This window comes from Sinocyclocheilus rhinocerous, unplaced genomic scaffold (genome assembly GCF_001515625.1).
Source record: "Sinocyclocheilus rhinocerous isolate Xijiao unplaced genomic scaffold, SAMN03320098_v1.1 scaffold412, whole genome shotgun sequence".
NCBI lineage: Eukaryota > Metazoa > Chordata > Actinopteri > Cypriniformes > Cyprinidae > Sinocyclocheilus > Sinocyclocheilus rhinocerous.
This window is the reverse complement of record NW_015642498.1, coordinates 357,603-374,555: the sequence shown is the minus strand read 5'-3', so window position 1 is coordinate 374,555 and position 16,953 is coordinate 357,603. Positions and strand designations below refer to the sequence as shown.

Sequence of the window (16,953 nt, the reverse complement as noted above, 5' to 3'; positions counted from 1 at the left end):
ATAATACACCACCCCCGCCCTCCAAGGGATGAGAGAAGGCATATATGTGTGTGAGAGTTTCTGTACTCTCTCTTGTCCTACCAAAAAGAAAGGCAACAAATACCACACAAGGGTGTCTTGAGGTGGGCCATGTTGAGCGACTGAGGGTTGCATGCCTGGACTTCAGTCTCAGCATGGGGTCAGTGAGCACAGGACAGTGGGGTTAGTGTGTGGGTTCTCCTGTACAGTAACAGGCAGGGGGTGGGTTGGGGGTCGTTCAGGATATGAAGGCGTAGGTTTACCTCCTTGTTTCTCAGAGCTCTGCAGCAGGAAGCCCCTGCGCCGTGACGATGGGACTCCTCTGCCGGGCTGCCCTGAATGGTGCCGAAAGAGACAGCCATCAGGGTTTAAACACACAAAGGGCCTCCAGTTCGCTCACACCCCCATGCACACACTCATATGTATCAGCCTAGTCCCTGCTGTATGGGTAGTGTGGTTGGGGTTTAGAGCTTCAGTATGGGCATACCATGTGATTAATGGACATACCCCTCTTTCACCGAAAAGGTGCTGGTCTTGACAATGCTCCAGTCTTAAAACAGAAATCACTAAACGCCTAAAAAAAGGGGGAACAATAATTTCTTCACCACATAACGTTCTTAACTAAACTGACGGGTCTATATGGGAGGTGAGCTATTGAAACAAACTTTCCCCATCCATCTGAAATAAAATTGTTTTATTTACAGATATATTCGACGAAAGCATTTTCATGATTATTTCAGGCTTTTTCTAATTGTTTGCGACAACTGCAAGATTTTTTATTTAAACTACCATCTCACTGTCAAAAATGATAAAGTACACAATATTGCATATAAACTGGTAAATAAAGAAATCTGTAAAAAAAAAAGCTTGTTTGAAGGTGCAGTGTTTAAATTTTAGCGACATCTAGTGGTGAGGTAGAGAACATAGAGAAGCTACGGTTGCCGACACAGGACAAAGATGTCGTTGTCTGAGACAGCAGAAAGTAGCCAGTCAAGCAATGAGGTAAATTAAGGAATTATATTTACTTAATTATTCAGTGAACCAAATATTATTGTTACGTGTTCATCGAGTCGAGTGTTTTATTCGCAAGAACAACATAGTGACGAAACACGCTCTGTAGAGCAGATTGTCCGTTTACGGCTACTGTAGAAACATGGCGGCGCAAAATATTGACTTCTATGTAAGGTGTATGTAGACGGAAATTGCTCATTCTAAGGTAATAAAAACATAATGGTTCATTACGTTAGGTCTTTATACACCTCTGAAAACATAGTTGTGTATATTATATTGCATTTCTATCAATAGATCCTCCTAAATATTACACACTGCACTTTTAAGAGCATGTAGTAAGTATCGTTGTCATTTACTTCATTGATCAGCTTAAATCAGTGAAACGGGGGCCAGTTCCAGGAGAGGTTCTCAAATCCCCAGACCAAGCACCAGTACCATTATGGTGGAAAAGGGGTGTTAGAGAACTCAACAAATATTGATAGGGAATCATAACGGTTTCTGAATTGCCTGTTTGTCTTGTTGCAGCAGAGAAAATGAGGAGAAAGCATGGGGAATTTCCACTAATAATACACCAGAGTCTGATACCTCACTATTAATTTATCCAGATAAAACCACATTGTTTACAGCTGCTGTTAGCTTTTTCTGTATTGTTAAAGGCAAGTCATTTCAGGATTGGTTGTGAGTTTTATTTTCCTGAACATTCCAGCAGTCACTGCCAACTTCATGATGTTTGTTGAGGAAAGTTTTTGAAGTGCAATGGGTTCAGAACCTGTTTTTCACACATTTTTTCCATCTGCCTTTCATGGCAAGCAAACAAAAAAGCACCACACACAGTAATGGCCACACCAAAACATTCACATAAAACATGTACATTTTAAGTGAGAGAGTTACTATACTCTCTAAGGTTGATCTTAAGCTACTAAGTAACCAATAGCCAAAGCTATATCACAACCAGACAGCATTACTAGGATTAAAATCATCAAGTTTCGTTTTTCAAAACAATTCTATGTGAGGATCATTGCAACTTTACATGACCTTTTTTAATTAGCCGAGTTTGAATTTGTAATTTACACCCTAACATATTTTGAATATAAAAAGTAGCCCAGTTTTTGTTCAGGATTGTTGAGTTTTGGTAGGAAGCGGTGTTGAATAGATGCCTGATTGGACGTGAATGTCGTAATGTGCTTTAGAATGGAAATAGCTTTTAGACAGAGGACCATATATATAGTAGAATACCACCACATTGAGTCCCATGTTAATTAACGTGTAAATTAAAACACTGTGTAGTGCTATAGTAGGTTCTTTCATTTAAGCATGATCTCTCACTACTAACATGGTCTAGACATTTAGTCATGACAGAGGAGAGAAATGACTGCAGATGAAACACACAGTCCAGTTCTTAACATTCCCTCATGGAGAACCAAAGAGGCTCCATAAAAGATGAAGTATGAAAAAGAAAAACAAAGCAACAAGGATGAGTGCCCTCGCGCTACCCTTCAGGAGGTTAAACTACACAGCGACAGGAACAGAGAAGCTGTGGCGGCAGCAGCGAAATTAGCGGGAGGTTTAGAGGGGGTGGAGGGGGAAGGAAGGAATGGTGGAGCATTCTGGGAGCTGCCCAAATCACCACACACCGGGAGGCAGAACGAGGAGGGGAAAAAGACGGGGGGGTGGGGGCAGTAGCGTTTCCATGGCGACCGTGATTGCCAAAGTGGTCGTTTTCCCCTGGACGCACTTACCATCTTCCTCCTCCTTTCTGCAATCTGCTCCTCTGACTCCATCTCTACTTCATTGCTAACGGAGGTTTTCTCTTCTAGATCCTCTATTAACTCAGGATCCTGCAAGAGGGGGAGAGGGCCTTTATCATCGCCTGGCTACAGACCAGGAGAGGAGCATTAGAGAGGGAGAGAAAGTGCGGGAAGTGTTGATTCGGGCTGAGATCTTGGGTCAGACAGACCAGATTGTACTTATGAGAATCAATCAATGCAACTACTAAAAAGATCAGAGCGGATTTCCTCTGTTCTAACTGTGCCAGAATTGCTGACAACTCTTCCTGGGATGTCCTGATATATATGGCACCAGGATGGCAGGGAGTTACGAGCATGGATTCTCGCACACTTTCAAAGCGCGCCAAACAAGCAAGATTTAATATTCTGCCACCGGCCACCAATGAAATACGGGAACATATGAGCAAAATAATGCGGAAATATGTTTTCTGGTTATCAGACGCTGTAATCAGGGCCAGGAAGGAAATGTGGATGAGTAAACAGATTATTAGAATGACTGAAAATATCCAACGAAGAAAGAATCATGCACAGATTAATACACATGGATAATATTTACATGCAAACAAAGGGTTTTTTGACATTTATAGATGAAGGGACCGTCTTACCCAGACTCTCAGCCAACCCCGAATATTTAAAAAAGCTAGATTTTCGCTGTTAGTCATTGCAATAGCTTTCGTAAAACCATTACTTAAATTATTTATCAGCATTAAACTACCTTTCATGGATGAAGACAGGTGTGTTTTCATTTTGTGAGATGAGATGGTACTTAAGTGGGTATGTGACAGCACTGTGTGTGTGTCTATTAGTGCTGTGTTCAAAATATCGATACGACGATGTATCGTCACAGAGATTTCACGATACGAGTATCGATACAGCTGGCCCTGTATCGATATTGTGACACGTGTGCAGCAGTGGACCGCGCTTAATTTTAATTTAAAATTTTACGACGTTTAAAATTGAGTAGAAAAGTGCGATGGAGAGTGTGTTGATTTGTGCAATGATAACGTACCAGCAATGTAAATGATTTTTTACAAATATATTAGAATGAGTACATTACAATATAAATTTATTAGAACGAGTACATTATTATTTATGGGCTTAAAAACAAGATGCAAACAATCAGAATATTGTACCTGGTTGGGAGTGCACAATGTAAACATGAAACATATGCCATTACCTATATTGTACTGTGGTACAGTTATGGAGGCCCTTCATAATGCAGAGGTCAACTGCCTGCTCTGCCAGTAGTTAGAAATGGCACTATAGTAAGCAGTGTTTAATAAACAGCTGTTTTTCTAAACTCTGCTGAGGTGAAATTCAGTGCAGTCATGTATCGTGATACGTATCGTGGCCTCTGTATCGTGATACGTATCATATCGTGACTTTGCTGGTGATACACAGCCCTAGTGTCTATCATACCTGATTGTTAGATATGGAGAGCCGGAGAGGAGAGAGTTTTCTCTGTTTGGCGTCATTGAGCGATTTGCCAGTGGGCCCGTCACAGTCCATCGTGAGGTTCTGGTTCTGTCCGCTCTCATCCTGCGATGGTTCTTTGTCCTTGCGGCCGCGCCGTCGTGTGCTAGAGCCCAGATTCTCCGTGGGTTCCAAGTTATGCTTGAGCACAGGGCATTCCTGATTGCCTTTCACACACGCACAGTCCACCTTATATTTACTATCAAAGACAAGAAACAGGAAAAGTAGTGAGAAAAGTGTGAACAGTCAAGCTGTTCTTGTATAAACAATAAACGCGATTAATCGTATCCAAAATAAGTTTTTGTTTACATAATGTGTGTATTGTGTATATTTATTATGTATATATAAATACACACACATATATCTATATATTTAAGAAAAATATGTTTATATATTAAATATATTTATTAGTGCTGTCAAACGATTAATCGCAATCAATCGCATTTAAAAAAAAAGTTTTTGTTTAGATAATATATGTATGTGTACTGTTTATTTATTATGTATATATAAATACACACACATACAGAATAGATTTTGAAAATATTTACATGTACATTTATATTATTATATTATTTATAAATATATTTAATATATAAACATAAATTTTTTCTTAAATATACATGCATGTGTTTGTATTTACATACATAATAAATATACACAGCACAAACATATATATTATGTAAAGAAAAAGTTTTATTTTGGATTCGATTAATTGCGATTAATCGTTTGGCAGCACTAATATTTATATATAATATAAATTATATGAATATAAATATATACATGTAAATATTTTCTAAATATATACCTGCATGTGTGTGTATTTATATATACATAATAAATATACACAGCACACACATATTCTGTAAACAAAAACTTTTATTTTGGATGGGATTAATCGCGATTAATCGTTTGACAGCACTAGAATAAACATTTCAGATGTCATTACATCAGTGATACTCAGCCCTAGTGCGTGTTCTTACCAGCTGCCATAGTCATAATCAAAGCCAATGGTGATCTCACTCCCCTTGGACATGGACCTCAGAGAGTAAATGTATAAATGCAGCATGCCGTCCTCGATTACGTGCCGCACCTCAGCGTTGGGAGTGCAGGAGCGACGAATGAATCGGGCCTCGTTTCCGAAGCTCCGTGCGTCCACACACATTTCCAAACCGTCAAACTTAGAGTAGAACAATACAAAAGGGTACGGCCTGCGAATAAAAACGTTATAAACAAAAACGGGGAACCAAAATTAATGCTCAAAAGCACAAAGTGTCTTTTCAAGTACCTCTTAAAGAAGTAACCATTGGCTTCAAATTGCTGTCGTAGCATGACCTTCCCCCTGTACTCGATTATGAGCGAATCGGCAGCCAAGTCCCGAACAGCCTTAAGAATGCGCTTGTTCTTCTGTACGTGACTCTGGGAGGAAAAAGTCACAATGAGCATGTTGTACAAAGCCACAAACAGCGCACCAGAAATGCAGACCAATATTCTGGTGGAATTTGAATATGTGAGTATTATACCTCTACGGGTGGTTTGAAGGCTGCAGTGTGTGTATTGTAGGCCAGCGTTTTGCCATCTCTGGCTTCTTTTACTCTTAGCAGTATCCGTACTTCTTCACTGTACTGGTTACTGCTGGCTTCCTCATAGCGCTCCATCCACGACTTCATCTTATTCTCCCAAAGAGAGGGAGGATCTGTCGGCTCACACTCGGGTGCTGAGCCCTGAGGATAGAAGATGGAAAACAAGCAGCGTAAGCATGCGTAACACACATACGAATAGTTATTTGGGGGGGTAAATTTGGATAGCTCCAGAGTACCCACCTTTACTCTAGATGATTTTCTAGAGCCTTCACGGAATGACTGAAAGACAAAAACAAGCAGAAATCAGACTTGTATGTTTCAAAGCAGGTGAAATAACTGATTTTGGTTCCATGACATTTATAAACAATATTCAAATAGACAACAAAAAGCAAAACAAAACACATGACTGCATTAAATTGATCAAAAGTGACAGTAAAGACATTTCTAATGCAACAAAAGATTTCTGCTTCAAATAAATACTGTTACTTTGGACTTTCTGCACAAAATCTACTGTGAGAAAAAGAAGATTTTTTTTAAAGTCATTAATTTTTTCATTTTTGAAGTCCCGTTTACATTTACTAGAAGTGTTTGTTCTGTGATTCAGACCTTCTTGGCCCTGGCTGTAGCCGGGGGCTCCTTTTCTCCACTCTTCTTTCGTTTCTTATCAGCCTGTTTGTTGCCGAGACGTGCTGTTGTGAGTGTGATGCTGGTGGGGGTGTGCTGAAACGCTGTGTACAACTCTAGTGGAACCTCATCCCCGCTTTCTGTAGCACTGGTGTCCCCGTCTGCAACAATAGACATTTACATGAGCTTTTACATTGAATTTACCACCTTAACCATCATAATACAATTGATATTTACCCCTTAACCATAAACAAAGTAACTGTAGTTTGAACAGACACTATTGTCCTCAAAGTGCACTTTGACATCGAGTCAAGCTGCAGTTGTAAAGCATCTAAAGGCCTTTCCACACTGAGCGCGATGCGAATCGCGACGAATGGTGCTTTCACACCGAACGCAAAACGATTGTTCGCCTTCTGCTAATTTATGCGTGCACGCTAGGTGGCGCCGACCAACAATGCATTTTTCCTCAGATATGTATCTTGTAAATGGATTTAACATCATCTGCTGCTCAATATACAGCATTAAATTAAGATAAACAAGGTTCTACACCAGAAACAAACTATCTATAATGCTTACAAGAATAGGCTACATACTAAAATATAATTAGAAGTACATTTAGCATCAAGCTACACTTGAAAATGTATGTAATTATTAAAGTATTTGCTTACCCACTTTAAACTATCATCGAGTGCTTGTAATAACTTCCAGTTGTGATCTATAGTTGATTTTGATTAATAAGCAGACACATGCACTCTTTGTATGTTTAATAACGCAACACTGCTAATATTTGTCATAAACATCCTTTATTGCTATAAAAATACCATGAGCTGCATACAAAACACATACAGAAAATATATCGTCATAATCATATGTCTACTTGCTTTCATATTTCATGTGTAGAAAAAGAGTGAACACGCTCTGACTCCTAACACTCACGCACGCGGAAGAAAACGGACGGTGCTCTCCAGATCACATGATTCAGTGGAGAATAATTAGAAATGTTATTCTGTATAAAGAACATGTGAGAATAAATCTGTTCTCAAATACCAACGATAACAAGAACTCAGCTTCCACTCTCTTCTCTTATCCGGGATACTCTTCTTCTGTGTTTGTTTACAGTGGTTTTCGAAACAGCGCCACCACTCTTGCTTTTTTGTGCAACAGCAGCTGCTCCGGTCAAGTGATCCTAGCTCAAATTTTATTGGACGGCCCGTGTTTTTGCTTTGCGAAACTGAAAAGATTCGTCGGACTGGTTCGAAAAAAAACATTCGCATTTTCGGTGCCCGAATGTTCGCGGTCTATGTGGAAGCATCCATAGAAATCTGTTGTTTTATTCCAGCGTGTCATCGCGTCCGATACTCGTTTCGTTTTTTCGCGCTCAGTGTGGAAAGGCCTTAAGATGTACCAAGAGGCCGAGAGCTCAGATATTTCCAATCTTAAGAAATCTCTAGCAATTACTGACATCACTACAAGCAGAGCTTCTTATAGAATTGCCAGCATAGATTACAGGAAGGTCAGGAATACATTTCACATTATACAAAAGCTCATGATCCTGTATTGTGTAAAGTCTTCAGACTCTAAAGATGCTCATCTGCAGCTGAACTGTGGGAAAAAGCAGCAGTGGCATTGCTGCTTTGGGAGAGGTTGAACATGTCTATAGGTGTGTTTGTTTGTGTGTATGCATGAAAAAAAAAAAACTCACCAGACATGTTCTCTCTCTTCCTGGTTTGCAGCAGGATGGCGTGCTCTCGGTCCAGGGTGCGTGGCTGACAGCGTTCACACAGGTAGGTCTCGGGAATGTGCTGCCGGTCGATCCCCATGCAGTCTATGTGCTGCCACACACTAATACACAAAGAGAGTTATGAATGAGGAGAAATGGCTTCAATTATTTTGATTCTTCTGTATTATTTGGCTGTGAACAAAGGGACTGACAGATCCTACTATTTAAACATTCAATCAACTGTAAGTTTTCATCTACACTCTGAATTCCCAGCACTGTTACATGTCTTGTCGGCAGTGCTAATCTCATAAACAAAGAATGGGATCCTATCCCAGCAAACATTAATGCCACTGTTTAGAGAACAAAAAACGGGTAATGCTGGAAAAAAAATTATCTGTAGTATTTTAACAGATAAAGCTACAACCAAAATAAACATTGTTCTTAAAAAAATACTTGAGCTTGAATTTTTTTCTTTGTAAAAGTACATCCAATTACATTGAAAACTTGACTTAATTAACATGACATTTCTGAACAATTTTTATTAGCCATAAAATAAAATCAACATCAATATACAAAGTAGCTGGAAATAATGAACAAAATGTAAAACTTTTATTTTTTTTGAAATGCATTTAAAATAAGGGCTGGTCATTATGTTAAATTACATAGCTCTGAACTATCAAGAAAAGAATTGTACAAAATATAAAACATAATATTTTGCAAAAATTTATATTTTAATAGTACATACACTACTACTGTTCAAAAGTTTGGGACTGGTAAGATTTTTAATAAATTTTTTAATGTTTTTGAATATTTTTCTTTATCAAGAATACAGTAAAAATTTTATATTTTTCACATTTTATTATAATTTAAAAGAACTGTTTTCTCTCTTAATACATTTTAAAATGTAATTTATTCCTGTAATCCAAAGCTAAGTTTTCAGCATCCGTACTCATTACTATTCTTCAGAAATCATTCTAATGCTGATTTGGTGCTTAAGAAATATTTCTTAATATTTTGGTCAAAACAGTGATAAATTTTTTCAAAGACTGTTAGATAAATAGAAATAATAGCATTTCCTTGAAATTAGAAATGTTGTGTAGCATTATAAATATCTTTATCACTTTTGTTGAATTTAAAGTGTCCTTGCGCCATATAAGTATAACACGGACATTTTTACCCTACATCTGAGAGCATATCTGGGGCATCTATGCCCTTTTAGACAATTTTTGACAGATACAGGTCTCTAATTAGTGGTCGATATAGTTTTTTTGACAGCCGATGCCGATATCTTGGAAAGCAGGGTGGCCAATATAATTTTATTTAATATTTAAGAAATTTGAAATAATTTGAAAATGGATTAAAAAATAAATGTGTAAAATAAAATGTCCGTCCCGCTACGAACACATCGGCCAAACAGAAAAACTTATCGGCAGATGCCGATATTTGAAAAATGCCAAATATCGGCCGATATATCGGCCTTGGCGATATATCGGTCAACCACTATCTTTAATACCTAGAAAATATTTTTTTTTATATCAAATATTACATTAAAACACTTAATTACACACACCTGTGACACCTTTGTCACTCTTAGTGGCATCTTTGCCATCTTAATGTCTGACTCTGTCTAGGACCCACCGGTTGTACTACACATGATTCTTTAAAGGGTTAGTTCAACCAAAAATTAAAATTCTGTCAATAATTCCTCACCTCCATGTCATTCCAAACCCGTAAGACCTTTGTTCATCTTCAGAACACAAATAAAGATATTTTTGATGAAATCTGAGAGCTCTCTTGACCCTGCACAGAAAGTAATCAGCGTTGTTTACGTACAGCATGTGCGCGCTTTCTCCTGAACGTAAACAACACTGATTACGTTCTGGGGAAAGCACGCGCATGCATCGTGGTACTCTCCAAAATGGCGAAAGACGGTAAATAAATTATGTTATTTTTGTTTTCTTTTAAAAAGTACATTGCAGTTGTGTTGCTGTCTATGCATGTCAGAAAGCTCTCTTAATTTGTGTTCCGAAGATGAACGAATGTCTTACGGGTTTGGAACGACACGAGGGTGAGCAATTAATGATAGAATTTTCATTTTTGGTTGAACTATACCTTTAAACCAGGCCTCATCTCAAGAACTAATAAGCTCCAGATATATAAAGCATTTTAAACCGCTTATGACAGATGTAACTGTCATAAACCGCCATGAATGCTGTAATTACACATGTAGACATAGTTTGAACATGTCGAAGTGTGTGGTCCCCACCTGCACTTGTCGCAGCAGATCATGTAGCCATCGTCATGGGTGAAGCCGCAAATGCAGCGTGTGATGTCAGCACCGTAGCTGCCGTCTTCCGAGGTGCTGAGCGTGGTGCCACGCGACGCCTCGTCCTGCCCGCCCGGCACGAACAAGTTCTCGCCTGGCCGGCCCCCGGACACAAACAAACCCTCACCCGGCCGGATCAGCACCGAGGGAGGCGGGGACGCCGGCGGGGTGGGTGGGGGTCGCGCCCCATAATTGTGGTCCTGGAGGAGGAACCATTAGAAAGTCGTGACGCGAAAGCATGATCAGATAACACAGAATGCAGATAAGCAGGTCAACAATGTAATTGCAGGAAGGAGTGTGGCGTGTTTTGCTGGGGGACGATACTCACGGCGTAAGGCAGACCGATGTAGCCGTGGGAGTGGTGGGAGCCGCTGCTGTAAATCTGGTGAGGGTAGCTGGACTTCTCAACTACCACAGAGCTCGCCTCCACAGATTCTGGTCTACTCCATACACACAAACACACAGGGAAAAAAAGAGAGAGAGAGAGAGAGAGAGAGAGAGGCCAGAATGAGGAACAAGTCTGACAAGGCGTGTTTTTTAAGCATACAAAAAAAAACGAAACAGGTTTGACAGCAGTGAAACAATAGGGAAAGGAAGATCAAAGATTAACAAAGCTTGCTGGGTAAAGTTTAGTTTATTCACCAACGAACCAACGGTTGTGTTTGCACCAGTCATTGCATATTTTAGCATGACACAGAACACGACAGACCTTAGTAGTGACTTGCTATCTATACACACGTGTGTGTGTGTCCTGTCATGCCCTCAGCTGGCGGGACACGGCTTGTAGAAAGTAAAATAACAGGATCACACTTCTCTGTAATCTCACAATGAAGTCTGTCACAAACCCTATCTGGACCACACAAACATGCCCAACGAAAGAGCCCTCGCTTCCACGTGTTATTAGAAGCGAAGGAAATGAATGGAAGAAGATTTAGAGTAAAACCAGAAATGGCAGGAGTTTTTTGCGTATAAAATTGGCTGCAAAAGAGCACTTAATGCCAAGTTTCGTTGGCAGAAAGGACACGGAGTAAGATGGACCATTCCAGGCAGATTTATAATCATATATATAAACATAACAGTAATTTTTTGCACACAAAAACTGTGTCAAGGTCACGCAGCCACTCTGATGCTAGTACAGAAACAGATTACACGCTTAACCTAACACCAATGCACACATAAACAACAGTTACAGGGTAGTTTGCATATTACTACTACACTCGTGCATATGAAGAAAGCAACTGCTGTTTTCAACACGTGAGACGACACAAAAACAACCACATATATACTTCAAAATATACCGTAGTCCTTAAAAAAAACAGTATTATCTATAAAAATGGTTCTAAACTTACCATAAATCAAAGTGTCTGCAGCGTAAACAGCACAAGCAGCACGACAAACCGCTCCGTATTTGTTTTTTCCCCCTGTTTTTGCTGTATTCCCACTTTCCTCTTAATCATGTCTTACTGCAAGCGAAGAGAAAATCTGTACCTGCTGGCCTTCTCGTCACATTCACCTCGTGCTGTCTGTCCCTACCTCACGTTCACACTTCCTGATTCAGTTGGCACTTTGCAGCCCAACTGTCAAAGTGAAAGTGTGTGAACTGCTGAGGGGCGGACCCTTGAGAGAAAGTGTGTGTGCACACACACACACACACACACACACACACACAAGTCAAATGAGAACAAAAGCTCTTATGAAGAAATGGCCCTTCCAGGCAGGCGATAAATGATTAGCAGGTTTTATTGATGCTTTTACGTTGCGGTGTGGTTTTAGCGATAAGATTATCAACGCGGGACAGGTGACAAGCCGGGGGATTTCCTGAGCATCAGTGACAATAAACTACAGTGTCTTTACGAAAAAACAGTTGCCTCTCTCAGCAAGGTTAGGAGGAGGACTTTAGTGTGTGCACACACACACACACACACACACACACACACAAGTCAAATGAGAACAAGAGCTCTTATGAAGAAATGGCCCTTCCAGGCAGGCGATAAATGATTAGCAGGTTTTATTGATGCTTTTACGTTGCGGTGTGGTTTTAGCGATAAGATTATCAACGCGGGACAGGTGACAAGCCGGGGGATTTCCTGAGCATCAGTGACAATAAACTACAGTGTCTTTACGAAAAAACAGTTGCCTCTCTCAGCAAGGTTAGGAGGAGGACTTTAAATAGGCAGCGAGTCAAAAGGAGACCGAGAGAAAGTGTTTGAGTAGGTGCAAATGCAGAGAGGGGTTTGACAGATTGAAAAAACAAAAAAAAAGGATTACCCATAAACGCAGTATTAAAACGCAACATTATTTTGATCACATAAAAGAATTATGACATTTTGTTTTGTTAATGGTTCGCAAACATTTGCATTACTCTGTGCGTAACTTGAAATGAACCTCGAACTGTTACTGTCCTGTGTTATAACTTTCTCCTCTTCTCAAAATATTGTTTGGTGACGAATCAGTGCACAAATTACACACTTTAGCTTTAACACCTGGTCCTAACCAGTCCCAATGTGATAAGATTTTTTGTCCACACACTTGACATGACAATTCTACAAGACACAACAAAATCAATCACAAATCACAGCCAATTGGAAGAGCAAGCGAGGCCTCTCTCTGCAAGCTCACTACGGTCTCATACTTGCATTGAAACAGTTGGTTATATATTCTAGTAAATAGAAATTAAACAATTTTAACATTATTTAAAATACATACTCAATGACTGATAGAATCTTTGTCTTGGAATACACTCACCAAAAAGTTCACAGTTTGACCAGTTCTTTTTCCTTTAGTTCATTTTCAAGATCTGAGGGAAATTATCCATTGTCGCTTTCATTATGGCCATTAAGTCACGCAAACAATATATTTAAACCCAAATTAATATTGTACAAAAATGCTTGTCATATATCACTGTTGAGGCTGGTTAGGACAGTGTAAAGGTCCTTGCACACCAAGTCCGAAAGGAAATACTTTATTTTAAGGTGTCCTTGTTACACGTTACATGTACTTACTATTATAATAACAATTAATTATGCATAATTGCATGCAAGTAACCCTAACCCAAACCATATAATAAGTACATATAGTTAATCAATATTACTCAGTACTTAAATGTATAATTACACTGTAACAAAGACACCTTAAAATAAAGAGTAACCATCCGAAATTTTAATATGCGTTTTTTTTTTTTCGTATTCGTCATCATAAAAAAAACGCACAGAAACCTTGCACACTGAGTCCGATGCATATTAATCCGTTATGAAAAAAATTCGCAAAACAATACAAAATGGAGTCTTCAAACAGTGAGGATGATTTTGTTGTCCTCTCTCTTCTTAAAAAGAGAAAAAGAAAGGAAATATTGGGTCCATCCAATCCTGAGATTGCATAGAGAGGAAGGAGAGTTCCACCCCTTTATCAAGGAGCTGCGGGATTATCCCGAGCGATTCAAAGTTTACTTCAGGATTTCAGTCTTAGGGATGTAACGGTATGAAAATTTCTTATCACGGTTATAGTGACCAAAATTATCCCGGTTATCGGTATTATCACGGTTTTGTTAAAATGTGCTGGAGATGTTAAAAAAGTACAGAGCGAAGATGAAAACAAAATGCCATCGAATCGTTTCTGAAGACAGTCAGAACCTTCAGAGGTACATTCATATAATTAATTCATTCATATATTCATTTGTATAATTCCCTTAGCACTCTTTTAAACCCTGCCAGCTTTTCCGCCCTGTTTTCACTCAAAACGAAACTACTCTGCGTGCTGTGCGCACGTGACACTGTTACTTAAAACTGTGCTTTATGTTGGACAGTATTTATTCATCGCGAGTTGTTCAAAATGCTTGCTACGGATGCGAAAAATGCAAAAAATTTAACCCAATCTGAATTTATGACAGACGAACGTTTCGGAGGCAGTGTGTAAACGTGATTGACACAACGTGAGGTCGTATTTATTTTTTAATGTGCGAAAATTTCGGGCAAGAATTTCGGGCTCAGTGTGCAAGGACCTTAAGGCTTGTAAAATTTTAAACAATGTAATTACCGACTGTTGACATTGTGTAATTAAAAAAAAGATACATATTAACCATATATATGATATATTATGTATTATTTATATATTTAATAAATTTTTACATAGAATATAACATGTTTAATTTTAATATATGCTTTTGTTTATATACAAAAAATAAAAAGACATAAACAGGACCAATTACTGGATGGTCAGGAGTGTGGTGCGTCAGAATTGTGAAATAACTGGAATTGTGGAATTGGAATTATTAATCGGAATGAATGTTTTGCGGTTAAATGTAACCATCCGAAATTTTAATATGCGTTTTTTTTTTTTCGTATTCGTCATCATAAAAAAAACGCACAGAAACCTTGCACACTGAGTCCGATGCATATTAATCCGTTATGAAAAAAATTCGCAAAACAATACAAAATGGAGTCTTCAAACAGTGAGGATGATTTTGTTGTCCTCTCTCTTCTTAAAAAGAGAAAAAGAAAGGAAATATTGGGTCCATCCAATCCTGAGATTGCATAGAGAGGAAGGAGAGTTCCACCCCTTTATCAAGGAGCTGCGGGATTATCCCGAGCGATTCAAAGTTTACTTCAGGATGTCAGTCTTAGGGATGTAACGGTATGAAAATTTCTTATCACGGTTATAGTGACCAAAATTATCCCGGTTATCGGTATTATCACGGTTTTGTTAAAATGTGCTGGAGATGTTAAAAAAGTACAGACACAAATCACTTCAAGTTTTATATTTAAAAATCAACAAACAACAAATAAAATTACTTTTTGTTTGCATAATCACTAAAACAATAACATTACCAATGATGTTCGGATTTTAAATGACAACTTAATAAATTTTTACATAGAATATAACATGTTTAATTTTAATATATGCTTTTGTTTATATACAAAAAATAAAAAGACATAAACAGGACCAATTACTGGATGGTCAGGAGTGTGGTGCGTCAGAATTGTGAAATAACTGGAATTGTGGAATTGGAATTATTAATCGGAATGAATGTTTTGCGGTTAAATGCCATAATTAAATAACAACCTTAATATGGAAATAACATCGCAGCACACCAAAAAAACAAAACACTGATCACAGAGAGAAAACACATGAGAGATGGAAGAGACAGAGGACAGCGTGTGTGGTGATGTAATTGAAGCTCCAATTAAATGTAACGGGTATGCATGTGCTAATCATAGCCCACCACTCCCAGAGACAGCTTAATATGGAACAGACAATTCACACACACACATACACACCTGTTGAGAGAGTGGGGCGACAGATAGGGCACAGAAAGAGTTGCATTACATGCATAGACATGAAATCACTCAAAGCACAAAGCAGTGTCCATCTACGGCTAGATGAGGTTTAGAGGGATTAGAGAAGCCGTTTCGGGTCCAATGGCATTTTAACGGACTGTCTGTTGACATCACGGTGATGCACAATGCCTGGTAACCATGACAACCTCTGCCGCAGGCCCGGGGTGGGCTGACCCTGACTGAGGAGTAATGTCAGGAACAAGCAAAAATCCACGTAGGAGACGCTCAGATGAGATCTGGCGATGCGTAGACCAACCAGAGATAAACAACGTAACATTTATTTTCTGTACGTGGCGTTTCTCGTTTAGCAGCAGGTGGAGATCTTTCCTAAAGCTTGTGGACTAAATCTGCGTATGCAGACAGGCGTAAGGACGCCCGAAAGACACTAACACCCAGACAGCGTAAAGCTGCGCGGCAGCACAGCCTCTTAAGCAGGCTTAAGCTCCAGGGCCCAGCTGTCACTCAGCCGGTCGCCATGACAGCAGACCCTGCGCAGTGCAGGGGAGAGCACCATGGCAACACAAAGTGACGAGGCAATGGGACGGAGCTCCGCATTTAAAGAGAAACACACTGCTTTCATTCAAGCGCATGCTGCAGAGGGGAGGGGTCTGCTGTGCGGCACGTGATGTCACATCTATTAGACGTTTAACAGCTGCGCTTTCTGTGCTGAAACTAACAGGATGTAGGAGAAATTTTATGAATAGTACTGTGCAAGACGTGCTTACTGATGCTACAAATACAGAACTGTAAACAAAAAGATTTATTCTCAATGCTATTAAGCATTTTCTAATGGGGACAGTAGACCGGATAAATTTAAATGGTGTCACTGGCTCAATCTTTTTTAAATAAATATCTTCTTAAAAACACACACACACACACACACACACACACACACACTAAAACACGAGATGTGTTTCAATCTTCATTTGAAACTCTAACTCTAGCACTCTCTATTCTAATTCTATTTAATCTACTTTTCTTTTTTATTTAAAAACAAAAAAGAAAACAAAAAACACTTGACCCTCTAACACTTTCATTCTTTATTCTAATTCTATTCGAACTTCTTTTTTTTTTTTTTTTT

General features: G+C 39.0%; 1 protein-coding gene across 1 annotated transcript in view; it reads right to left on the bottom strand.

The window, feature by feature from the left end:
* Positions 1-16,953, bottom strand: part of LOC107755882 (histone-lysine N-methyltransferase 2E-like) — a gene marked incomplete at its 3' end in the record, with an annotated part of 36,362 nt that overhangs the window by 4,365 nt on the left and 15,044 nt on the right. The window contains exons 3-13 of the mRNA XM_016572842.1: positions 10,868-10,979; positions 10,480-10,739; positions 8,196-8,335; positions 6,476-6,654; positions 6,110-6,148; positions 5,810-6,010; positions 5,575-5,705; positions 5,270-5,497; positions 4,236-4,488; positions 2,769-2,867; positions 183-353 (exon numbers count right to left, since the gene is read on the bottom strand). Coding sequence (XP_016428328.1) covers positions 183-353; positions 2,769-2,867; positions 4,236-4,488; positions 5,270-5,497; positions 5,575-5,705; positions 5,810-6,010; positions 6,110-6,148; positions 6,476-6,654; positions 8,196-8,335; positions 10,480-10,739; positions 10,868-10,979 — 1,813 coding nt within the window. The remainder of the gene's footprint in view (positions 1-182; positions 354-2,768; positions 2,868-4,235; positions 4,489-5,269; positions 5,498-5,574; positions 5,706-5,809; positions 6,011-6,109; positions 6,149-6,475; positions 6,655-8,195; positions 8,336-10,479; positions 10,740-10,867; positions 10,980-16,953) is intronic.